General features: G+C 43.7%; 1 protein-coding gene across 3 annotated transcripts in view; it reads right to left on the bottom strand.

The window, feature by feature from the left end:
• The window catches only part of Slc44a1 (solute carrier family 44 member 1), a 186,852-nt gene extending 161,996 nt beyond the window's left edge, over positions 1 to 24,856 (bottom strand). For 2 of the 3 annotated variants that reach the window (XM_055605250.1, XM_055605249.1), the window contains exon 1: positions 24,584 to 24,856. In XM_055605250.1, the coding sequence (XP_055461225.1) occupies positions 24,584 to 24,616 (33 nt within the window). In that variant the 5' untranslated portion in view covers positions 24,617 to 24,856. The remainder of the gene's footprint in view (positions 1 to 24,583) is intronic. The other variant, XM_055605251.1, reaches the window with a different exon arrangement.
• Between the last annotated feature and the right edge of the window lie 529 nt (positions 24,857 to 25,385).

Here is a 25,385-nt window from a genome sequence, read left to right as displayed (position 1 = left end):
TACACAGTATGAACAAAAGTCTAACTAAATCTAATAATAAATGATTTGTTGATTCAGAATGTCCCCTTTAATAAATAACAAGTTCGTATTTAACTGCACATATAGGCTACAATCTTCCATGGCGCTTATTAATAACTGTAGTTGATTTTGTTTCCTAACAAATCTCTTGCGTCATTCCCTTGTTTTTGGCTTTATGGCTTACTACACTAATTAATCTTCTGAAACAATGTTAATGGTGATAATAAACTCAGCATGAATGTCTAATGAAAGCTAAGTTCTCACTATCAAATGCATTAACTTACCTAACAAGTGGGCCTTACTAAAGATGTAACAATGTTTTTATTTAAATATTTTAAATTTTTGATATTTTATTTAATTTCATGTGTATGTTTGTGAGAATGTCTGTGCACCTCGTGTGTGCAGTACCTGCAGAGACCAGCAGAGGGCACTGCACTGGATCCCGAGACTGGCCGTCCAGACAGTTACCAGCTGCCACCTGAGTGCTGGGAACTAAACAGGTCCTCTGAAAGAGCAGTCAGTGCTCCAACCACTGAGCCATCTCTCCAGCCCTACACAACATTATTTTGTGTATATGTGATTTTTCTTTTTTTACAAAGATTTATTTATTATGGATACAATGTTCTGTCTCCACCTGCATGCCAGAACAGGGCACCAGATCTCATTAGAGATGGCTGTGAGCCATATGTGGTTGCTGGGAATTGAACTCAGGACCTCTGGAAGAGTAGCCAGTGCTCTTAACCTCTGAGCCATCTCTCCAGCCCTGTATGTAATTTTTTTAACAGCTTTTGAAATATATGTTGATTTTTTTCACATTTGAGATGTCAAGTCATTAAATGACCCAAAATAGCCTTGAACTTGAACATTCTTCTGCCTCTGCCTCCCACGTGCTAAACTTACGGGAGAACACTATTACACTTTTCTTCACATTTTTAAGCATACTATCCAACTAATGTTATGGTATTTCTTGCTGAATACCCACAATCTTCAGGAGCTGTGGTACAGTTAGGGATAAACGTAGGGCTTTACATGTGCTAGGCCTGTACTTTACAACTGAGCTGTATCTGCAGTCCCCAAATATCTATTTTAACAAGAATAAAAAAAGTAGCAAAGGAGCAGATCCTAGCTGCAGGTCAGCTAAGAAACGTTGAGGGCAGCCAAACAGTCTGCTCTGCCAGTTTCCAGCCTCACCCACGGCTGGCGTCAGTGTAATGTCGTAAGGTCACACAGGCTCCCAAGAGGTTTTTTCCCAGCATGCTGATATTTTCAGGCAGAGGTAAGTTTTTTCTCAATTATTAAAGAAAAAGCCTCGGCAACAGAAGACAACTTGGGAGTTGAAGACAGCTGAAAGTCTCCAGAAGTAGATTTTCTACAGCAGCCTCGTGGTGACTGCCTCGGTGGCTTCAGACCACTGACTTTTCACTGTGAGATGCAGGGACAAACGAAGCTGCCCCAGCCTTCCTCCCCATGTGAACTAACGAGGCTAGACCAGCCCTTTGCTTCTCATGAAAACGGTTATCAGAAGCAAGGCTTTGTTCTCAAAGGACACAGGATCCCATTATGTGACATGGCACGGAACAGGTGTAACTCATGGTGCTGGTTTATTTGTTTTTGTGTGTGGTTTTGGTTTTTTTTTTTTCTTTTGCATTTACTAGACTATTTGTTTAAGCTTTCTTGTTTTAAGTGTTCTACTTGAACTCTTATTTTTCCATCAACCCTATTGTTTTCAGTGCCTGATTCTGCCCATATGAAGTTATTCCAGGCTTGCCTACATAGTATGGCAGCAGAAACATTTGTAACTAATTTGGACAAATGTCATGTACTGCTTTTTGCAGGGTATTCTGTTTGATATCAGATAGATACACAGACAGATAGACAGACAGATGGATGATAGATTTGTGTTTACATATAAATACATATTTATATTTTTTACATATTATGTAAGTTTTCTAATCCAGCACCTGCCACCAACAAACTTAATATACTTGATTCAAACACTGAAGTTCACATCATCAGAGTAGCTAGCGTGAAGGGATGGGTGTGTAAATGACTGAAGTGTATTTAAAAATTGAAGACCTCTCTCTCACCCAGCCTCCCGTCTTGTTAGTAATAGCAAATCCCCAGTCTCTCCCTGTGTGGTACACTCACAACAACCTCCCCCACCAGGTGAAGAGCAATCCTGCCTCCTCACTGGGTCAGAGTAGACATCTCCTTGCAGCTTTCTCCCAGCACTGTGTAGCCAGTCCCTCAGGAAATGCTGATGGCACCACCTTCTACATATGATGAGAACTGACCATTCCCACCAGCTGGCTACTGCTGCTACCACCCTGGGGTGGTCACCATTCTCTCGTGTGGATCTCTGAACACTTGTTCCAGAATCTTCTACTCTTGACCCCCTCTACACTAATTTCAGGATAGTGAAAAGAAGCCATGATCAGAGTTCCTGTGAATACCTAACTGCTTTATTCAGAAGAAAAGATAATACTGCTGTTAGGATTTTCTAACAGAAAATAACAACAGAACAATAAATGAATGGATGTTTCATTTATTTGTAAATTTGTAAATGTTACAAATTTACACATATTAAAATTTCAGACTTTAAAATAAGATTTACTATCATATGTGTGTGCCGGGTGCACACAGGTAACTGTGGAAGCTGAACGAGAGCCGTAGATCCGCTGGAGCTGGAGTTAGAGGTGGCTGTAAGATACCCAGTGCGGGTGCATGGAACCAAAATTGAGTCCTCTGAAAGAGCAGTCACTGCTCTCAACCACCGAGACATCTCTCCAGCCGTGAAAAGATGATGTTTTATACTGATGGTCAGCATCCTCGGTCCCTGGTACTCACAACCTCTGACCCCTTTCCTTCCCTCAAGCTGTCCACCACTCTGGTGTTCTCAATGCCCTTTTCTCCTTCCCAAATGTAGCTCTACCTCCTAAATTTTGATTCTTTCATTTCCTGGATATCAACCTAGTTTGTCTCTTCATCTCAGGAAGGCCTGAGATGAAGAGGCCTTCCTGAACACCCTTCTGTAAAAGGGTGTAAAACACACACACATACACACAGTCACCTCTTACTCCCTTCCATACCTCACTCTTCTCCACACAATGCAGATCTTTACCGGATAAACCACAGATCTTATGTAGTCCTAGATTCTTCTAGTCTGGAAAATGAGTGTGGTATTCTGCATCCCAGTATGCAAAATAGTTTCTAGCATATAAAAAACGCTCAATTTCTACTCACTGAATGAATGAATCAGGCTCATAGTGGGAGGTGATGAGGGAATTGACAGACGGGCTCCCACGTTGACCACCACCAATGCAGCAAGAATCTGGAAGATGATGGGGCATGGAAGCTGACTCTTTTATTGCGGACATACAGCTAAGTTGTGAAAACTTGTTCAGGGGATTTACCAAGCTGCTTCTGCAGACCAAGAGTACTCAGAATTATAGGGCTTTGGATGGCTTGACTTGCCAGACCCTCAGTGACTCACAAGAGCGTTCCTCCAGGATCTGACAAGACATCTGAACACACCACACTGAAGCTGCCGAGGGTGGGGGAAACAGGCGCTCTCTGGGCAGGATGGAGGCAAGAGCAGAGCGTGGATTCACGGAACTGGACGTGTAAACAAGTAACTGTAGATGGTGCTTCCCACAGTTAACCAGACCCCAGTCTCCATGGAGTCCTGGAATTTAAAAACCAGAGCGCTCCCAGGAGTCAGCTGCTAAAGGTCACTAATATTTACAAGAACTGTCACACTGTTACTGTCTATGTGTGCCACTAAGGCACAACCTCGGGAAAAGGTTATCACGCACTAACGCAGTGGCACTGCTCACATTTTCACAAGCAAAATGCATGAGCTGAAAGCAGAATCTGCCCAACACAAAGCTGAGACCATGACACTCCAGAGACAGGCTTCATGCTAACCTACAGCATCGGACTTGCTCAGCTTCACAAAGTGTGCACAGCCCCGGACGCCGCACAGCGCTCCTTCTCAGGACAGAGCTAAAACCAGAGGGTGACACCACCCCTGAGGTAAAGCCAGAGCAAAAACAGGTACTGAGCCGCCCCACAGCCGCACACAATGGTTAACCCTTCAAATTCCACCTTGTCCCTCCTCAGCAGGCAATGTCCTAGGACTAGACTTTAACTCTGCATGGGAGGGGGGGTGGGCAGTTTCACTTCGTGCTTTAGCAGAAAACAAGTCTATGAAATATTTTTCTAAATTGCTTTCTCAGTGGTTTTAAATCATAATATCACAAATCTGTTTGGGCTGTTATTAAGAAATCAAACATCTGCACGGTGACTCACCCTTGTAATTCTATTTCTCAAGAAGCCTGGGCCAAGAAGATCCTGAATGCAGTTAACCTGGGCTACACTGCAAATTCCAGGCCAGTAGTGTGAATGGTGGTATGCCAATATGAATTTCTTAAGTTTTAGTAAACACACCAGTAATGATCATAAGAAGCTAGCAGAAGATACACACAGGTACACTGTGTACACTAATTTTTCTCAGTGTACATTCAGTTATTTGGAAGCAAAAGTTAAAATGAAAGTTCTAGTCCTAAAGCCAAAATAAAATTTTGAAGGTGAGGCATCAAAGAAAAGCCAGTGTCACAAAAATTGATGTCATTTAAAGTCTTTAATCCAGATTAAAGAACACAGGAAGTTTCTCAATATGTGAACTGCCAAAAACAGGTATTTCTAAAAGACAAAATCTTCCCCTTCTCTACCTAAACAAAACATTGAGCCACTGAAGCACAAATAAAGAAAAACTGCCTCAAAGTTACAAGAGCAATTACAGACGCATGGACCTCAAGCGAGAATGGACATAAATTTCGAAGAGAGTTTTTTTTTTTTTATTAAAACACTTTAAACTTATTATTATTACCACTGTTGTTGTTGTTATTGGACAGGAACACACCCAAGCTTTGTTGTTGTTATTGGAGAGAGGCACAGCCAAGCCTTGCTGTGAGGGTCAGAAGACATCATTCGGGAGTCACTGGGATCCTGGGATCACACTCAGGAACCAACTTTGCACAGTAAGTGCCCTTACCTACAGAGCCATTTCTGCAGACTGCTTTGCATTGTTGTGTTTGAGACAGGGTCCCACTCTAACTGACAGAGGCCTAAAACTCGATAGGTAGCCAAAGTTGACCTCGATTTCAGGGTAATCCTCCTGCCTCAGCCTCCCAAATGCAAGAAGCTGCCATACTGGGCTCTAAGAGGAAGTTAAAGTCTATAGATAGTCATTATCTCTACCTGCTAGAACTATGAGGAACTATTTTGTTTTTAAAACTTAATATAGAGTATATAAAGATTTTATCTGATCAAGCAAACTCATGTGGGTGTTTACGTGTGTAGAGCTGAAAAAATGAGGCTGCCTCTGCTCATGCACGCTTCCATACTCTTGTGCAGCCTCCATCCCCATCTCCTGCACCTGTGTAGACTCTGAATAGTTCTCCTCCAGCAAATGCATCACCAGACAAAGGCTGGATGCCATCAGTCATCTCTGCTCTATTTTTCCTTCAGTTACTTAATTTTCCTGAGATCAGCCTATAAACACATCACTTCTGTTGAAATAAAATTAAACCTAAACAAGAAAACTCTAACAGCTCCCCAACTGTTTAAAGAGAAAACAGCATCTTGAAGGATGTCCTGAAGCCAGTAGTTCTCATCTGCTTTTCAAAGCCCACTATAAGCATATTAAATCTTCCACAAACCCAACAACTACTCTCAAGCTTCCTCAGGTTTCTTTCTCATCAATAATTATTTTGGCTCACACTTATTAGGTGTTTAATGTCCTTGGCACATTGCTAAAGAACTCACATGCAATTGTTTTGTTCTGTTTGTTTTTTAAGTCTTCTAATCAACCATTAAGGTTATATGCTACTAAATAAGGAAACATTGGAAACACTGGCTAATTCCCAGGGTTTCTTGACTAGTGAGAAATCAATAGAACTTGAACTCCAATCTCCAAAGACAAAACCCTAAATACAATCTTACTTCCAACATCAATCCTTTTGTCAAGTACTTCTAGTACCACTGGAGATAACCCAAGGACCCCCAGGACTCTTTAACTTCCTTCCATTGATCCTATTTCATTCTCCTTGATATATAAATGACAAATATATATACGTCTGTGTTACTATTATGTTCAAGCACTTTAAGGACAAGAACAACTAAGTTACTGGCATACACAAGCTGGACCTACGGTGATGCCTTGTGGATTAACGGGCAGACAGTTCTCAGCAAAAACCTTGTATTCAGAGAAAAACAGACTGATTTTTAATTCTCTTGGCTGTTAGGAAAAACGATGAAGTAGACATGCAAATAAATTCTGCACATACCAAGGCATGGTGCAAAGAGCGTAGTTTGAAACTTGGCAAACCTGTTAGTCAACCCTAGTTCTACTGCAAAGAGGCTAGCTGAGGACCTGACGACAACGTTAGCCTGTGTGTGCCTTGACTTCCTTACCTGTAACACTTGTGGGAGAGGCCTTAACACACGCAAAATACACAGCGAGGGAAACACCTGCGCAGCAGCAAGGTGTTCCAGTGCTGCGTCCACTCTGGAGGGCACAAAGTGAGCTGAAGCACGCCATGCAGAGCAAAGCTGCAGATTATTACATTTGGGGCGTGAGAACGCGTGCATGATCAGGGCGGCCTAGAGATAAAAATTTCCTGAAAGGAAAGGAAATGAGCTGACTCATCAAAAGGCTGTTTGGATAGAATGAAGAAAATTTCTAAATAAAGACATTATGCTTAAAAGCAGTGAGGCCGGGGAGCAGATGATTTTCCATAAAGGCCACCATACCCCCCGGAACAGTCCTTGCTTGGTTAAAAAAAAAAAAAACAGCTACTTAAAATGAGGGGAAAATCCAGAGGGAATTTTAAATATGATTTTGAGAGAAAAGATAAATTGCTAAACAAAAACAGAAGTGGAAAGGGGAAGCCTGCCCTGCTTGGAGAAGGACCCGAAGCTGCTGTCTCCAGTGAGCTGCTGAAGCAGGTTTCACTGAAGCACAGCCTTGACTATTCTTACGCCAATGCTGGTGTTCCTACAGAAAAAGTGGCTTAGTACTAAAATTTCTCAGAACAACAACAAAAATAGCCACATGTTCCTGAAGAAAAAAAAAAAAAACAATAAAAAAAAGGAAAAAAAATACATAAAAAGAGTCACTGTAGAGCAAGTATCCAAAGTAGTGAGCAGACTACAGAGACACATACTATGAAGCTTTGTGCCTGCAGGGAAAGAGTGAGATTCCTGCTTAAATGAATGGTATCACTCAGATGAAATTTTACACAACTCATCTACCATGAAATGTTATATGAGCCCAGCAATGCAGTTTACATATAGATTCTTTTTCCAAAACACTGGGCACCTGTTCAACCAGAACTGGAAAACCAAGAAAGGCAAAACACAGCTCACAAGCATTAGTAAGAGGAAAACAGCCCGTTCATCCCCACAGTCTGCACTAACTGCATTCAAAACTAAGCAGAAATCCATCCAACCTCCACTAACTGATCAACGTACATTCTAGAAATGCATCTTAGTAACCCTTACTCTAGTCAAAATGAACTTGTACCCTAAGCACAATCGGCCATCAGGAACAGTTTATGGCAAACAAGAAATCCCCTTTGAGAATGGCAGTGTCACTATTGGCCCTGGGCAGACAGCTCAGTGGTAGAGATATGCATGTTTAGCATGCCTGAAGCCCTATGCTCAATTTCTAGAACCTCAAAGGAAAATATGAAAGAGGAGCTTTGATAATGTCGATGCTGAAAATAGAAGGAAATTAAAACATCCTCAAAGGAATCATTCTGATACAGGAAGGAAGTGTAACACTGGCTTTTGTTAGCTACTTACAGGTGTGGACAGCAAGGAGCCCAGAGGCGCTGCATTTGTTTTCCTCTCTGAGCAGATGGGAAAGGCCCATGTGACAGTTTTTTCCCCAATTAGCCAGTAGGCCATTCATCAATCATAAGTGGCACTCATAGCACTTAAAAAATAACCAAATAACAAAGATGTGCACTATAACTCCAGCTCATTTGTTTACTACATAATCTTGCCTCCTTAGCCTCTAAAGACGACATGATACATACAGTGCTGACAGAAAGGCTGGAAAGTAATCAGAGGGGTACTCTTGCTTTGCCTGTCAGGCCCTGGGTTGGAGTACCCCAACCCATATATATTTTTTAATCTAAGAAAATAACTTCCAACCCAGAATTTTACTCAAATATTAGCAACATAAGAATAAAAACAAGAGCTGGAGACCTAGTCCAGCAATTAAGAGCACTTACTGCTCTTGCAGAGGTCCTGGGTTCAGTTCTCAGCACTGACATGAGACAGCTCACAGCCACCCAGGAAACCTGAAGGCAACTGCATGAACATGCTGTGCGCGCGCGCACACACACACACGCACACACACACACACACACACACACACACACACACACACACACGGCAGGGGGATGAATGGGAAATGACATTCCAAGCAAAAGGAATCTGAAAACACATGTGGTAATTATCTTCCTATCCAGCAGACTCAATCCAAACTTAGCCAGAAGCAATAAAGGCCACATAGTAACAGAGGAAAGAGCCCATAAAGGCACAGTGCTGCACGCTTATAACCCCAGCTATTCTGGAGGCTGGGTAGGATTGTGAGTTCAAGGCCGCCTAGATTTTAACATTTAGACATAGTAAATGATTTTAAATACATATATACCAAATGTTAACATTATTGCACATAAAGAGACAGACAGGTCCAGAAACAATAGTGAATAACTTCAATGTTTTCAATTTATCACTCTAATCAAGGAAATGTTAAAAAAAAAAACAAAAACAAAAACAAAACAGGAGCTTAGACAATGCAAAATCAACCAGGTGAACATTAAGAAACCAACTAGTCATGCGTGCAAAGAAACCCAAGTGAACAGCACAATGAGACAACCTTTACCCACAAGGACAACAAACCATAAAATACTCCATGACTCAGCTAAGAGCATGTACTTAGTCATGATGTAAGGACTAAACCTTAATCCAAAGTCATGACGTCCTGTAGCAGAACGAGGTGCCCACAAGAAGAGTGTGTACAATGGATAGGTTTGCAATTGCTCAGTCTTCATCTTCCAGAGCGGAAACTGCTATGGCGAACTGAAGAACGAGAGGGCCAGCACAGAAGTGTGCTGGAGACAGAGAAAAGGGAAAAACTGACCCAAAAGACTTAGCATGATGGCCTCAGGGCAGCAGAAGATGGAGGAAGACAGGTCACTTTCCTTGTTTGAAATGACAAACACTCAGAGAGGTGGCTCAGCAGTCAAGAGCACATACAGAGGGCCTGAGTTCTGTTCCCAACACCCCCATCAGGTGGCTTACAACTGCCTGTAACTCCAGCTTCAGGACGCTCTGATGCATCTGGCTTCCCAGGAATGCACTCACATACACAAACCTACTCACAGGAACACATATATACACGTAATTTAAAATAATAATTTTTTAAATGACATGCACTAGAAATGTTTAGAGCTTTAAAATATGTGCACACAACTTTTTATAAAAGATAATATACACGCAAAATAATATACATCAATGTATAATTTTTAAAACAGAGCATGAAGTAAAAAGGAGTCAGAATAACAAGGGCTGTAGAAGCATGACATTTTTTTGTACAACAGGTTTTTCCTGTTTATTTGTTTATTTATTTAATCACTTTACAGCCTGATTGCAGGCCCCTCCCTCCTCTCCTCCTAGTCCTTCCCCTCAACTCCCCCTAATCTTCTCAGGGAAGAGAAGGCCCTCAACAGGTACCAACCTACCCTGGCAGCTCAAGCCACAGAAGGACTAAGGGCATCCTCTCCCACCGAGGCTAGACGAGGCAGCTCAGCTATGGGAAAGGGATCCAAAGGCAGGCAAGAATCAGAGTCAGCCCCTATTCCCACTGTTAGAGGACCCACATGATGACCAATCTGCCCATCTGCTGCATACGTGCTCTAGGTCTTGTCTGTGCAATGCTCTTCAGTTGGTGGTTCAGGCTATAGGACAGGTTTTTACATTTAAAACACAGAGAGACATACACATAAACTCGGCAAATATTAAAGGCTGGTTTCAGTTTGCTATTCTATGTGACAAAAACAGGACCAACAATAAAGTTACAAGGACATAAGCCCAACCATGAAACAAAGGTTTCTAATAACCGGGAAAAGAGCTGGCTGCTGGTACAAGAAGTAGGCAATGCTCAGTCGCTGGAGGAAGCTTTGTGGAGCCTGAACCAAACTCATTTAGTAGACATGATATAATCCGTGGCTACCTCGTGCTAACTTTGTTAGCCCCAGCCATTGCTTGACTTGTTGAAATATCCCATGTGATAACTTTCTTTGAATCAGCACCACCCCCCTTCTTCTCCATCCTGTTCCCCACATATACACAACAGAAAGATGCTTGATTATATTAAGACAGCATCTCAGGCACAGTGACAAAGGCCCCGCCTCCCTCCACTGTGTCTCTTTTAATGACATTCAGGAATGGTTACACATACTTAACTATTCTAAGAAATTTTTCAATTTCCATACACCTATACACACATACAACTCTGGGACACCTGAAGGCTGATTTCAGTTTTTCATTCTCTCTGGTTCAGCAGAACCAAGGACAGCAACAAAATCACATGGACACAGCACTATTTTCAGAGGGAAATCTTAATCTTTAGCTGAACCCTCCAAGCAGCACAAGTTACTAAACATCCAACAAAACCAACACAAGTGGTCAGCTGACACATTCCCTTTTATTTTATCGTAATTTTTGATGCTTTTTTTTTTTTTCTCTTCCACATTATCTTTTCACTCTGGGAAATTCCTTACTCAGGCCCACACCAGAGACAAGTCATTTTTGCAACTCTACTGATGTCCATCCTGCTGGTGGCACTTCAGACAAAAATATTTAGAATCTGCTCTTCTAGGCTATCTAAGACAGGCACTGAGAACATGGCTTCCATCATATTCTTCTACACAGTTGTCCAGAAACAAGGGCGTGTTGATGGGGACAAGAAAGGAGAGATCCACATTCTTATAAATTTATGGCCTGCGTCAATGCACCTGCTTTGATGAGGTCCAGAGTAGTCTGTCAAATGTTGTCCCTTCCCAAGATCAACTGGATATAATTAATACCTTCATTAAGAGTTAATTATTCTGTTTTAATTTTCAAACTCCATTCCATTTTCCTCAATTGACAATTTATATTTAATATGAGTCTTGATAAATATCATTAGCACCACAAACTAAAGTTTTAGCTTTTAAATACTTCCATGTCCCTCCACATATCCTGGAATTCATTACTGCCTTGGGTCTATCTAATATCAAGCCTGCCCTTCACTCATTATCAAATGAGAGAGCTTTGATCAGTAGGACCAGAGAGGTAGCTAAGTGGTCAGTGCAACTGCCAATTGTGTCTTGGTGGAAAACCTAAAAGAAAGAAGAAAATCCCCAAAGATAGACAGCTGTTTCCCTTCTTGCTCTTTGCTGAGATCAGTGCTTCTCAACATGTTAGAGGTCCCTTTGGGGACTGAATGACCCCATTCACAGGGGTTGCCTAAGACCATCAGAAAACACAGATATTTACATTAGGATCTGTAATAGTTACAAAGTAGCAATGAAAAATAATTTAATGGTTGAGGTCACTGTATGAAGAACTGTATTAATGGGTTGCTGGTTTAGGAAGGTTGAAAACCACTGGCCTAGATGGTCCCACAGCAGTTTTTTGTTTTTTGGGGTTTATTTTTGTTTTGTTTTAAAGATTTATTTTATTATTTACTGTGTATACAGTGTTCTGTCTACATGTACACCTGCAGGTAAGAGGGCACTAGATATCGTTAAAATGGTTCTGAGCCACCATGTGGTTGCTGGGAATTGAACTGAGGACCTCTGGAAGAACAGCCAGTACTCTTAACCTCTAAGCCATCTCTCTAGCCCTGGACCCCCACCATCATCACCACCACAACAACAGGTTAGATTCTGGGGTTTTGTAAAGTTTCTTTTGTAACCCACTTGCCTCCCCCTAATTTCCTTGGTGTGACTACTAGTTTCACTGCAAACATCAAGCTCAGGATCACTGGGAAAGGCAGACCTCTGTGTATGTCTGAGTCTGCAGAGAATATCAGCTGAAGGAAAGAGGCTCAGCACGGATGTGAGGCACATCTCCCATAGGCTGGGCCCACAGGAAACACATGTGGAGAAGGGGGAAGCTGGCCAAGAACTTGCATTCCCCTCTCTGCTTCCTGGCCTGCCGTGATAAGAAAGAACTGCCCTGTTCAGCTATGCCCTATGGGCCATGACTGACCCTCTAATTAAAGCAGCGGTTCTCAACCTTCCTAATGCTGAGACCCTTTAACGAAGTTCCTCATGTTATGGTGACCCCCAACCATAAGATTATTTCATGCTATTTCACAACCACAATTTTTCTGCTGTTATGAATCAAAATGTAAATATTTGATTTGAGTCCCACAAAGAGGTCAGTACCCACAGATTAAAAGCAACTTCTCTAAAGCCATAAGCTCTCAATCATAAACCTCCCCACCTTTAAATTTTTCCATAAAAGAAACTTTGAACAATGAAGTACACTGAACTCACAGCTGGACACCTCAAACCGCCCATATGAGAAACAATGGCGGCAATCATGCCTTCTCGTACCTGCCATCTCAACACACAAAAGCACTAGGAACTCAAGGCCTGTGTGAGTACATAGTGAGATACGGCCTCAGTGAGGAGAGAGCTGGTTAAAAACATATGCCGTGCAAGCCTGACAACTCCTGAAAGTCGTCCAAGGCCCTCACCTCTTTAAGAACTAAAATTATGGGCAGGACTAGAGAAATGGCTGAGTGTTTAAGAGTACTGGCTAGTCTTCCAGATGATCTGGGTTCAATTCCCAACACCCACATGGTGGCTCACAGCCACCTGTACTCTAGTCCCAGGGGATCCAACACCCTCTTCTGATTTCCCTGAGCACCAGGCACGCATGTGGTGCACAGACATACATGCAGACAAAATAGCTATACATAAAAAATTAAAACAATAAAATTTAAAAACAAATAAGAAAAAAAAAGTTTTTGCCGGTTGCTGGTGGGTACACACCTTTAATCCAGGCCAGCCTGGTCTACAGAGCTCAGGACAGGCAGGGTTACTCAGAGAAGCCCTGTCTCAAAACACCAAACCAACCGAACAACAACAAAGACAATTAAAATGAGTAAGAAAAAAGGGACGAGAAGAGGAAAGGAAGAAGAAAAGGAAGGGTGGGAAGAAGAAACAGAGGGACTTGAATTCCTTTAAGTTTAATGTGCTTAGACTTTAAAAATCTGTGTTAGGGGAGGAAGGCTGTTATCTGACCCAACAAATCTCTTCTGTAAATATATTTTTTTGTTTTTATTTTTATATACACACGTGTTTCGCTTTGTGTGCATGCCTGTGTGCCCTTGGAGAAAGGGAACTGGATCCCCTGGAGCTGGAGTTAAACACAGATGGTGTCAGCTGCCATGTGAGTAAGGGGACTGAAGTCTTCCTTAGTGCTCTGTAAGACTAACCAGTGTCCTTAACCACTGAGCCAGTGGGTACGCCCGTCCAGCAGCTTTCTTATTGCTTTTCCACATCCATATTTACTGTCACTCAGGGTCATGGCATTGAAAAGCAACATCTCAATCAGGTTTTTCAAAGCAAACTCTGCAGGCTGTAAATCCTTAAGTAACAAAGATACAGGATGAATGATATAAGTGGAAAGATATTCACAGAATGGGTAAGTCCAGCACACGCCAGGGAAGCAAATTCTCTCCTCTGAATGGGGTACCGGCAAGGAAATAGCCTGTTAATATGTTAACATGGACTATGACTCCTCAAAGTGCGGTACAGTGAAGGCAGAGGTGGTACAGAGTTGTCAACCTTTTTGATTGTAGATACTTCCATGGAGAACAGCACCAAAGCCTCCGTGCTTCAGGAAGTGATCAAGGTATCCTTGCATCTTTAAGTGAGGCAGACAGAATCCCTACCTGGCAAGGGCTAACCACTAAGTAGCAGCACAGGGAGTCTCAGGCTCTGTCACTTGGTAGCAACTCAAGAGAAACAAACGTTTCCGCTTGTTCACGGTTTACTCTCAAATTAAACTGTGTGTTTAAAAGGTTTAAAGAATCACACCAAACTAGATCACACTCACTTTTAAAATGAAGTGTCTTCTTTTTTATATATATTTTTATTTTAATTTTTATTAATTACACTTTATTCACTTTGTATCCCCCCAATAAGCCCCACCCTCCTCCCCATGAGGTGTCTTCTTAAACTTTCCAAACCCTCCTAACAAAATATGGTTGACCACTGGCAACTGTCTCAAAGCACAAAGAGCCAATAAGACAAAAAATATGCATATAACTTACATAAAGAACCAGTGAGTTCTGGGGGAAAGACAAGATCACGATGGTCACATTAACCAACCTACTTCTATGATAAACTTTCTCAAACCTAAGTTTTCAGAGGAAAATACCGGAAGGCGGAGGAAATACAAATACAGCCACTGTGTCTGCCCCCCATAAGCTCACACACACAGTTTCACAGGCCTTCTCTAAGTGACCAATGGCCACTGATTTCCCATCCATTCACACACTAAAAACCCTCCCTTCACATCTCTCCCTACCTACCTCCCCTGTCAGGTCGCCTTAGCATGCTCATGTGCAGCAGCTCTTTCTGCATGCTGTCTTTCTGCATGCTGGACCAAGCCATCCTCTGCAGTTCTTCCTTCCTTCTCCCTTCTCTAACCTCACTCTTCCTAAGTCCAAGCCAGAAAACTTCACAGACAGGAAGCCAACTGTCCCAGCCTGCTTCTTCTCTCCCTAAGCTCCTAAGCACCCACCGTGGCCTCTGCTTCCTCAGACTACACCTGTTTCACTCTTAGCTCCCCTGCCCCTAACCTAGGGAATATTTTCAGATTCAGAGCCCAGATTTCACAGCTCAAACCTGAGACTGCCTTTCTAATGGGAGTATGAGTGACAAAGCTTCTCAGTTTACATTACTACAAAAACTCATGAGATGCTCTTATCACGTCTTTGATACAAGCCCATAAAGTTATTCTTGGTCCATTTTCTTCTGATGAAACCAAGGCACCAATGACCTGAGAAGTCAGCCCAAGTAAGTGAACTGGGTTAGGACTGACTCCAAACCTGCAGTCTGGAGGCTCCCTCACTCCTGATCGGTACAGAACGATGTGCTCAATCCTCTGGTTCTCACAGCCTCTCAGAGGAAGGCAAACCTCGCAAGCAAGCCAACACCACTTGCCTTCTGAGAGAGGATCTGGTGGACAGTGGCTAAATCCAGTACACTAAATGCAAATGGATTTTATATTTTAAAAAGGGGGAAATGTTTTTATCTGAAATATAATAGTTAAATCTAAACTCCTTTGCTGTTATAAATAACAAAACAGAGCCCACAAGACAGCCCAGCAGATAAAGCAGCTGCCACCAAGCCTGATTTCAGGTCCAGGAACCCACGATAGGGAGGACTGATTCCCACAGTTTGTCTCTGACCTTCACATGGCACACCCACCCACAGTAAATAAAGAAGCACATAATGCCACCACAGAAGCCGTCCTGCACACCATATGACTATACTAGAAACGGTCAACAACTTTCTAAAATGGCTTTTAGTGTAGTTGTCAAGACGTACCCCAGGAGGGTTATTCCAATTTATTCAGCCAATCAATAAAGTCTATTTGAGTAAAAAACCACAAAGACAATTAATATCACTCTGTTAACTTATATCAAGGTCACTGGCATAACGGGGTGGCCCTCCTTTTGCCTGAGTGGTAACAAAATTGAACATTTTTACACATTAGTTGTTTACTTCCATTTCCAAAATTCAATGTATTACAGAGTTATATTTGGCATGCAGAGACTGCTTTCTATCAGGGATATTCTTAGTAATATGAATCTTCATTTTCACCGCTCTTGTTAAAAAAGAAAAACAAAACTAGGCAAGTAAATAAAAAAACTAAATGAGGCAGGCACTCTGCTTTCTGACTCTTACATCCTACTCAGTACCACAGCTCTGAAGTTTATCAGGTAGTGGGGAGGAAGAAACAAAAAGAAAGTGCAATCTTTAAGGAAAGTTAAAGAAGAAAACTGAATCCCAATCAGACAGAAAGAAAGTGCTGGCAAGACTTGAAGGAAGAGTGAGAGGCTGTATGGACAAGGCTCTCTCAACCCACCCGCTCTCCGGGGGCCACTCTTGGAGGAATGTTAATTAACTACCTAACCATACCCCAACCTCAGGAGTTCTTTACTGAAGCTGTCCTTTTGTCAGCCAAAGAAAGGGGCATCCATCCTAAAGAAGAATGGGGCTTTAGCAGTGGGGTGAAGATCAACGTGTGTGTGACTCGAAACTAGGTCTGCAGAAGGTTTATATTGGAGATACAGGAAAGTGTTAGGAAACACTACTCAAGTGTGATTTCACAGACAGAAGAAAATGGCAGAGCTACTAGCTCCTAGCCTCCTCAGGTTCCTAATCCTTACCGAGCCTCCTTCTCTAGTTTCCATCCAAGGAAAACCAGTATAGTTTGTTAGAAAAGTCCATGGCAAAAGGCACAGCAGGAATGGTAAGTGAGAAAAGAAAGGCTACCTTCCTTAAGACTGTAGAAGAGAGAGCAGGGTATGGTTGCCCATATCAGTAATCTCAGCACTCAGAAGGCTGAGGTAGAAGTAGGACTCTAAAGCCAGCCTAAACTACAAATGGGGGAGAGAGAGGGAGAGAGGGAGGGAACAAGGGAGGGAGGGAGGAATGAGAGAGAAAGAGAGAGAGGGAGGGTGGAAGAGGGAGGGAGAGAGGAAGAGAGAGTGAGTGAGAGAGAGAGGGAGCAAGAGACAGAGAGGGGGGAGAGAGGGAGAGAGGGAGAGAGAGGGAGAGAGAGAGAGAGAGAGAGAGAGAGAGAGAGAGAGGAGTCCTTGCTCCTTGCTTTTATGAGTCATCATGGAGTCATTGAACAAACTAACTGGGAGCCCCACCCCTATCCGGAACTGAACAAAAAAGAATACATTGTTTCATGTTTCCAGTACTCGGATTTAAGGGTGGTTTGTTATTTACTTCCTTGGTGGCAATACTCTAAGTGATTTACAATGGTGAAACTTGCTCATGTTACTACAGTAGGACAAAATAATTCAAGCAATGCTGCTTAAGCATCTTGATGCAGTCACCTCTGTTCAATTTTTCTATCTTCTTATTATTCTCTTTCCTTGACATTATACAAATGTATCCAGGAATAACATTTGTGCTTAACATTCTTTAGCTATTTGGAACCCTTAAAAATAAGAATATGGAATGGGAAGATCCCTCAGTCAGCATGAAGAGCTGAATTCAACTCCTAAAGCCCAAGAGGAAAAGCCAAGTGTAGCAGTGTATCCAACAAGACAGAGAGAAGCTGATGCCATGGCTGACTCACCAGCAGCCTTTCCCAGTTCGGGAGTGCCACGACAGTAAGAGACCATGTCAGACACAAAAACATACAGCTCAAGGAAGAATGCCAGAGCCTGTCCACTGGCCTGCACGCACGTCTACACACACATGTGTACTCACACTCACAGAACACATGCACAGATTAGAATATTATTTTTCAAGAATTTCACTACTAAGCAGGGCAGTAGTGGAACACACTTTAACCACAGCAACCAAAAGGCAGAGGCAGTCGGATCTCTATGAGTTCACGGCCATTCTGGTCTACAGAGTAAGTTCCAGGACAGCCAGGGCTACAAAGAGAAACCCAGACTAAAAAGTATTAAAAAAAATTAAATTAAAAAAATTTCACTCACTAAATAAATACCTTTTTGGTTGTGATGAGCACCTAAAAGAAATAACAATGTGGTTTTGGTGAATAAATAAATTCCACCAGTTTATCAAATGTTTGTAAAGCCTTAAACTACTGTTCAATACTGAAAACACTAAAAAATTAACCATGATTCTATAGCAAGGAAGGAAAAGTTGGCATTCTCTGATTAAGTATAATAAAATGCACTGGAAAATGCCACACTCTTTAAAAAAAAAAAATCCTCTTCAAATAAATAAGAATCTTAACAAAAAGTAAGAAAAGGGAAGAAGTTATGTTTAAAAACAGCTAGGAACCACAGAGTTCAGCATAGGATATCTACTGAGAGAGCTGAAACTTGCTGGGACTTCCTTTAAGGAATTCTAAGAGCAGAGTTGGAAGAGCAGCTTCTCTCCGCTCACTGGTAGAAGAACACATATGCAGTGTGTTCAAAGACCTCCTCAGTACCTACATGAACCAGCGTCAGCTCCGCAAACCCCAACAGGAACACACACGGGTCAGCAAACATTCCAGGAAAGGGCCCAGAGTTTCTACCTTCATGCAGGTCTCTGAGGACTGCTCTCCTCTGCCACCAAACAGTAAAGCAGCTGCAGACAGGAAGTATGGCTGTCTCACAGCAAAAACCTTATTTTGGAACAAGGACATCCAAGTTTCATATAGTTCTTATGAAACACTATTCTTCTCTTTTTGTCTCAACCATATTTGTCTCAACCATCTCATCAGGAAAAAAAAAAAAGGATATTTTTTTTAAAGGAGAGTAGCATTTTATTATACTTATTCACAGAATATCAACTTTTCTTTCCTTGCTGTAGACTTACTGTCTATACCATTCTCTGACTGCAAGCCATATAAACAGAGTAGCAGGTCAGTCTCTATCCATAGGCTATCATAGGCAGACTCACAGTCTAGACATTAATAGTGACTATAATTATATGCCTACTGCTATTACGTGTTCAAAGGAGAAAACCCAGGCAAAGGGGAATTTAATAAGGAGACATGGCCTAGTCTGAAGGATCAGAAAAGTCTTCCATGAATTTTAGGATGCAACAGAAGGTTACCATCAAAGGCCAGAGAGAGGGAAGAACAAGTGATGACAAGTGGAAAAGCCCTTAATGAGTAGAGTGAGGCATAGGACTGCCTGCTTAACCGCGAGGCTGAAAGACAGAGAAGAGAGGCTGGGGAGAAGGCACCAAAGGGACCAGCCCATCTTGTTGACGCTATGAGAATCTAGTCTTTGTCCCCAGAGTAACAACTAAATAATTTTAAGTGGGAGAGGAACACAGCCAATCAGTTTAGGTTTTTCAAAGACCATTAAGGCTGTACTATGGAGAAAGATGAGATGGAAGTCTGAAAGCACAAAAGGTACTGGCTGGCGACAAACTAGGAGGCTGGCAGTGATCCAAGAAGACAAGATACGGCGATGGGCTTGGAAGAACAGAAGACAGTCTGTTTCCCTTCATGACTCAGGCTTCCTAGTCCCACAGCTACTGGTGTGAATATACCGAGACATGGGATGAGGATAAATTTGGAGTCTGACCTGAGTTTTAGACATGCAAGTTGAATATCTACACAATGTTCTAGTGTCGGTCAGTTGTTAGTAACAGGTTGGGGGGGGAGGCTTGTTTCAACCCCTCAACCCAGCAATTCAGCCTGAGAACTGTCCTGTCTTCACAGACTCTAATAGAAACCACCGGAGATGAAACAGCCTGGACAGAGATGAAAAGACCCCCAGGTCTCTTCAAAATGTTCATGCCCAGGCAGGACCACTGAACCAGTTAAACCTGAATCTCCAGGAGTAAGCCCTGGGCATTGGCATTTTTAAACTTCCCCAGTGATTCTAATGTGTGGTCAAGGCTGAGAATTAAGAGCAAGGGTCCCAGCTACCTCATAAGCTAGCTCTCTGACCCGACAAGTACATGTTTCTGAGTTGCGGTTTGGATCAACAGAATACGAAAATGGCAACGCTGCTTTATGACTTGTATATCTTCTATGTAGTCTACAAAATGCAGTCCAAACCTACAAAACCAAAAGATTTTATTCTTCCTTGGTACTCTAATGAGGAAGGAGCATGGGGAGGGGAGCATTAACCATTTACCAACAGCAAAATATATTTGTATAGATAATATTCTTCCCTTGTCAGGAGCATTTTTAAATGACAATGCTAACCCATAAGAGAGCATAGAGAGACCCTGTTAAGTCAGGAAGCAGTCCCACTGTCTAAGCTCCGCTTGACCACACAATGGTCCTGGCCCAGTTCCTAACTGCAGGTGGTTGAAAGTGGTATGAAATTTAACTTGGAAATTTTTTCATACAAAGTTGACCTTTTTGCAGATTTAAAAGTGAAAAGTGTACAGCAACTTTAGATTTAGCAACTCTGTCTGTGAACACTGAAAAAGTGCACAAATCAGATGCAGACACCGCTGGACTTCCAGGAGGTTTAACCAGTGAATGGGCATTTTTGTGCCTCCAGCCAATCTAATCTCCAAGTCTCAATTTCTTCAGTTGTAACATGGAAGTAAAATCATCCTGAATTACTATGAACATAAAAGAAAATGAGCCTGAAAACAGATAAAACAGCACTCCACTTCAGTATTATTTCCCAGCCACTTCTCACATTAAGTTTTTAACATTCTGGGGGTTTGTCTGCTAGGGGCCAGGGACTGCTACATAGCCCTGATTCACCTGGAAACTCACTGCCACTGAACTTGCAGGAATATTCCAGCCTTCTGAGTGCCTGGATTACAGGCCTGGCTACCAAATCAATTTGACTTACATACTTTTGGCATGACCTTTCATGCTTCTAAATGAAGTTTACTTCTCAGATCACGTTTTTAATTGAACAGTTTAGTCTCTGTCAATGATTCCACTAATTCCTTCAATTTCATTTTTATCACCTGACTTCAAATTCAACAAAGCAGGTTTGAATACAGTATTAGGAAAGTATTATAAAGTAGTCAAATAGTAATGGGTAAATACTCCCGCCTGGTTTTTGTCACTCTCCAAATAAGGCAGAAAGGCTAAGAAATGGCAATCAAATGTGTTGCCCTCAGTTTGAAGGGCTTGGGACAAGACAGTGACCATTAATCTTCTAAAAGGAGCCCCACAAAGGATAGTTTAACTGAAAAAAAAAAAAAAACTCCACTCTTTGTCTTTCCAATTCTGAGGTTGGAAAGAAGGACACAGAACCTCAAAGGCTTGAGAAATCTCCTGCCTCCAAAGCACTGCTGTGAGAAATAATGATCTTCCATTAAGGACAAAGATGTACAGCAATTTGCTAAGTAATCTTTCACAAACCTCCTTCATTTACATTGGTTTGTCAATGGGAAAGAACATTTAATAAATCTGAAGATTTACAAGCGAACTTTGAAGTTTAACATTACAAGAACAGAAATTATGTACAGCAGGTTATTGCAGAAGAACACATTATGGAGAGATGGAATAAATTTTAAGAGTCTTAGGGAGGATTAGTGTTGTAAAAGCAAAGTCTAGACCATCCTACTTTGTTGTTCCCTTCAAGTAGACTTTTAGGCAAAGGGTATCATATACTGGCTTGTTTAGAGCAATTTACAATAATGTGTAATGGTCACTAATTAAGGGGGAGAAAAATCACACTAGGAGTTCTGAGAGTCAGGGTTACTAGATACTTACTCTTAGATGTATGCATCTAACAGTGCACAGGTTATTTTGCAAATAATTTGTCCCCTTGGCAGTGAAATACCAACATAGAATATGATATTTTAAATTTAAATCATAAAGCAGAATATATTATTTTGATAAAAAAAATTAAAATACCCAGATATGGGAGAGAGAAAAAAATAGCATCTGGACTCCAGAGGATCAAAGTTCAGGAAACCATAAACTCTTTCACGAGCATCTGTAACATAGTAAGAGACTAGGAGGGGAAATAAATTATACAGCCAACTCCAGGACAAAAATAAAATGTACTTTACATACACTGATAAAGTCTAGCTTCAAAGTTCCTGGTGATACTGCTGCCTGATATTCTGATTGGCTATGCAGGGTATCATTAAAGCTTGTTCCAGTCACTGCACCAACTAAAATAAATACACACTCTGAGCAAGGTGTCAGGAGACAAGGAGAAAACCTGCTCCATTTTACAAGTGAGTGGTGCTAGTGACAGAACAGGAATAAATGTGGGAGAAGGGGGTGCATTTTAACTTAACAAACTTGGGGTTTGAGTTCAGAAGAGGATACTCTAGGCTGCCATACCACGGAAATGACATGACACAGATCAGGGCTGGGGCGTTCGTATTGAGTAACTTCCTAGCCAAATGTTCAAATTTATGTATCCACTCCCTTCAATACCCCAACTGAGCAACTCTGTAAGATCCAGTGAGACGGGGCATAAGGAGAAAGCTGAGGGTGAAAAAAGCAATTTCTACACTAAAGAAATTCACAATCCAGTAGAAAGCAGAATCAAACATATTCTGCCTGAAAATGCATTCATGACCCCTGAGATTAGCTCAGTAATGTGCAGTTTTGTATCTAAAGAACATTTAGCTGTACCCCTGTTTTATTTCAACACAACACATAACTACGAGAGTATTCTATATGCCTGATCCATCTGAGCTGAGCATTAAAGCATCAGGAGATTGAGAACACTTCAGAGATGAAGAATGATGCCAAAAAAATTAAAAAAATAAAATCTAAAATAAGAAAAAGAATAATGACAAGCCCCTGTGCATAAAAACTGCCTCAACGCTCCATTGAACACTTCAAGTCCCTAACGCTGAACTCAAAAGCATGTTAACAACTGCTGATTGGTTACAGAAATCCACAGAGGGAAAAACACACCCCCTCGGGTGCATGTCAGGAATCCTGTCTGTAGAATGGGGCATGCAGGAAACAGTGGCTGTGAAAAGGAAAAAGGAAGAGAATGTCTGTGATAGCATTCTGCAACACAACACTGTGAAGGCAGACAAGCCCAGGACCCACCATCCATCTAAAGTGTTGCAGAAGCCATGCCTCCCAAATTATCTTTCATGCACTGAACAGGCCATCCATAAACTATCAATACTTTCCTGTCTTAAAGGCATTTCACCACCAAATGAGCATGCACAGTAACACCATTCCAAAAAGGAAAGGCAATGTTAAAGACACATTTTTGCTGAAAACTGCATTTTAATAAATATTAGATGAACGATGTCCAACCACGAATAGATGCATCCCCTGCCCCCCAATCCCCAACCTGCTGGGAGGTATGTGTTTTTCTACACCTCTCAATGGTAACATGAAAGCCCTAATCCAGCCTTCCTTAACAGCAGCCACATGGTTTTCTTTTGCTAGCCTAACCGAACAGGAAGGCTTAACTAACTCAACCAGTCAGCCTAAGAACTGGACAAACAGGAAGAATGCCCAATAAACCATAAATGTCCTCTACTCGTCTCCAATTCTAGTCCTTTCTGAGACAGATCTCAGATTTTTCAGAGCAAGGATGCAGGTTATTTAAAACTGAGTTATATATAGTCACTTAGCAGCAAACACTTCTGTGTCACAGATGCTACATCTCCAGAGGAATTTTTTCCCCCAAAACCAGCATTTTTCTTAGCCAAAAACCAACCAGCCTTTATTTCTAGAAGCAAGCGCATACTTCTCTCCCTCCCCCCCCCCCCCCCCCCGCAAAAAAAAAAAAAAATCACAGACTACTGTTAAATTCTACGCTAATGAAACTGTGGAGAAACATCCCAGGCGTTGTCAGAGCCTATTTTTCATAGACCACCACCAGACAGTTTGATGCAGTATTCCTGATTGCTTTTTATCGTATTTGTAAATACACTCACTAATCCACTAAATTAGGTAATTTACAAACAGGTCCTCTCAGTTATTAGTGGCCAGCAGTCAAGCTCTATTACATCTGATCCTTACACAGCTGTCCAAACATTTCCACCCAGGTTAAAGGCTCTGATCGGATAGAGAGAAGGCGGCTAGCGAAATTTGGATGGGGGCAGGGTAGCAGCTGGGAGAAATCTCTGCATCTCAGCCCTCAGCGACAACATCCAGCCAGTGCCCACAGAAAAACTAAATTCGGCACCTCTTCCTCCTGTTACACTGGCAACAAAGAGGGAGTTTCCGTAACGCTCCCGTCACCCACCAGGTGCCCAATCTCCTTCCCTGCCCAGTCCCCGCGCTCCCGCAGGGGCCTCGGTGAGCCGAGAGGCCGCGGTGCCCGGGGTCAAGGCACAGATGGGGGATGGGACGGGAAACGAGCGGGTGGGATCTGTGAAATGGGCCCTGGGAGAGCACGGGGACCCAGGGAAGCACCTGATCCCGGCCGAGGGGACCGCAGGCCAGGGGAAATGGGCAGCTTATTAAATGGAGCCGAAACTGGAATAAGGTGGAAGAGAGGTGAAGAGCCCGAGCTGGGGGTACACCTTCTGGGGACACGGAGAACAGTCTGTGGGTGGCGGGGGGCTCGGCGGAGGTGGGGAGCAGGCAGGCGGGCCCTGAGGCTAGGAAAGGGGATGCCTCCAGGGGCAGAGCGGGCGCCCGGGTCGCCTCTACCTGCAGCCGGGCGGGACGGGCCGCTCAGGTGCGAAAGCGGGAGGGGGAGAGCGGCGGGCAGCGGGGGCCGCGCACGGGCACAGGGGTCGGCGGGGACCGGAGGGGTGCAGGGGACCGCGGGGGCGCGGAAGGCAAGGCTCCGCCAGCGCGCACGGCACGGGGTGGCATCCGGGCGGGCGGCCGGGAGGCGGGAGCCCCTCACCTGCGCGGCGGAGGCGGAGCTGCAGCAGCCCATGGCGGGGCCGGAGGAGCCCGGAGGCGGCGCCGGGCGCGCAGCTACGCCCCGGAGCCCCTCGGCATGCGAGCAGGCGGGCGCCCGGGGAGGGCGCGGCCTGGCCCCGCACGACTCGGCAGCGACGGCGGCGGCGGCGGCGGCGGCGGCAAGAACTCAGGAGGCGGCGCGGCTCGGGGCAGGCGCCGGCCACATCCCCCGGCGGCGGCGGCGGCTGCGCGGCTCCGGCTCCGCTCCTGCTGCTGCAGCTTCTCCCCAGCGGAAAGGGGCGGGCGGCGGCGGCGGCACCTCCCCCTGGCCCCCGCCTCCCACCACCCGCGCCCAGTCCTTCTCCCGCTCCCTCTCCCGGGCTGCAGCCGCCTCCTCCTCCTCGGCGCCGCGCGCGTCTCCCATCAGACTCCCCGCCCCCAGTGCAACGCCGCGCCGCGCGGACAGCCGGGCGACGGCAGCCAGAACGAGGCCGGGCCCTTGGGCGCGTGCCGGAGCCTGCGCGGCGCCGGGCCCATTTCGCGGTGGCACCGAGGCCACGCTCTGCCTCGGGGCGAGAGGGCGTCTGAGGCTGAAGCTCCCGAGGACCTGGCGGGCTCGCTCCCGAAATGCAGCCGACTTGCTTCCGGACCCCCGAGGTTCGGGGAGGTCACCGGGGACTGCTCCCTCTCCAGGTTGGGTACGCCACCGAGGTCACCGACCCAAGATTGTTAGGGCTCTCGCGGCTGCTGATTTTGCACAGAAGAAAGCGTACACGCCAAACCTCCCGTGGGGAAAGACTGAG

Source organism: Psammomys obesus, unplaced genomic scaffold (genome assembly GCF_907164565.1).
Source record: "Psammomys obesus unplaced genomic scaffold, mPsaObe1.curated_primary_1811, whole genome shotgun sequence".
Taxonomy (NCBI): Eukaryota; Metazoa; Chordata; class Mammalia; order Rodentia; family Muridae; genus Psammomys; species Psammomys obesus.
Note: the sequence above shows the minus strand (reverse complement) of the source record. Positions and strands in the feature narration are given on the sequence as shown.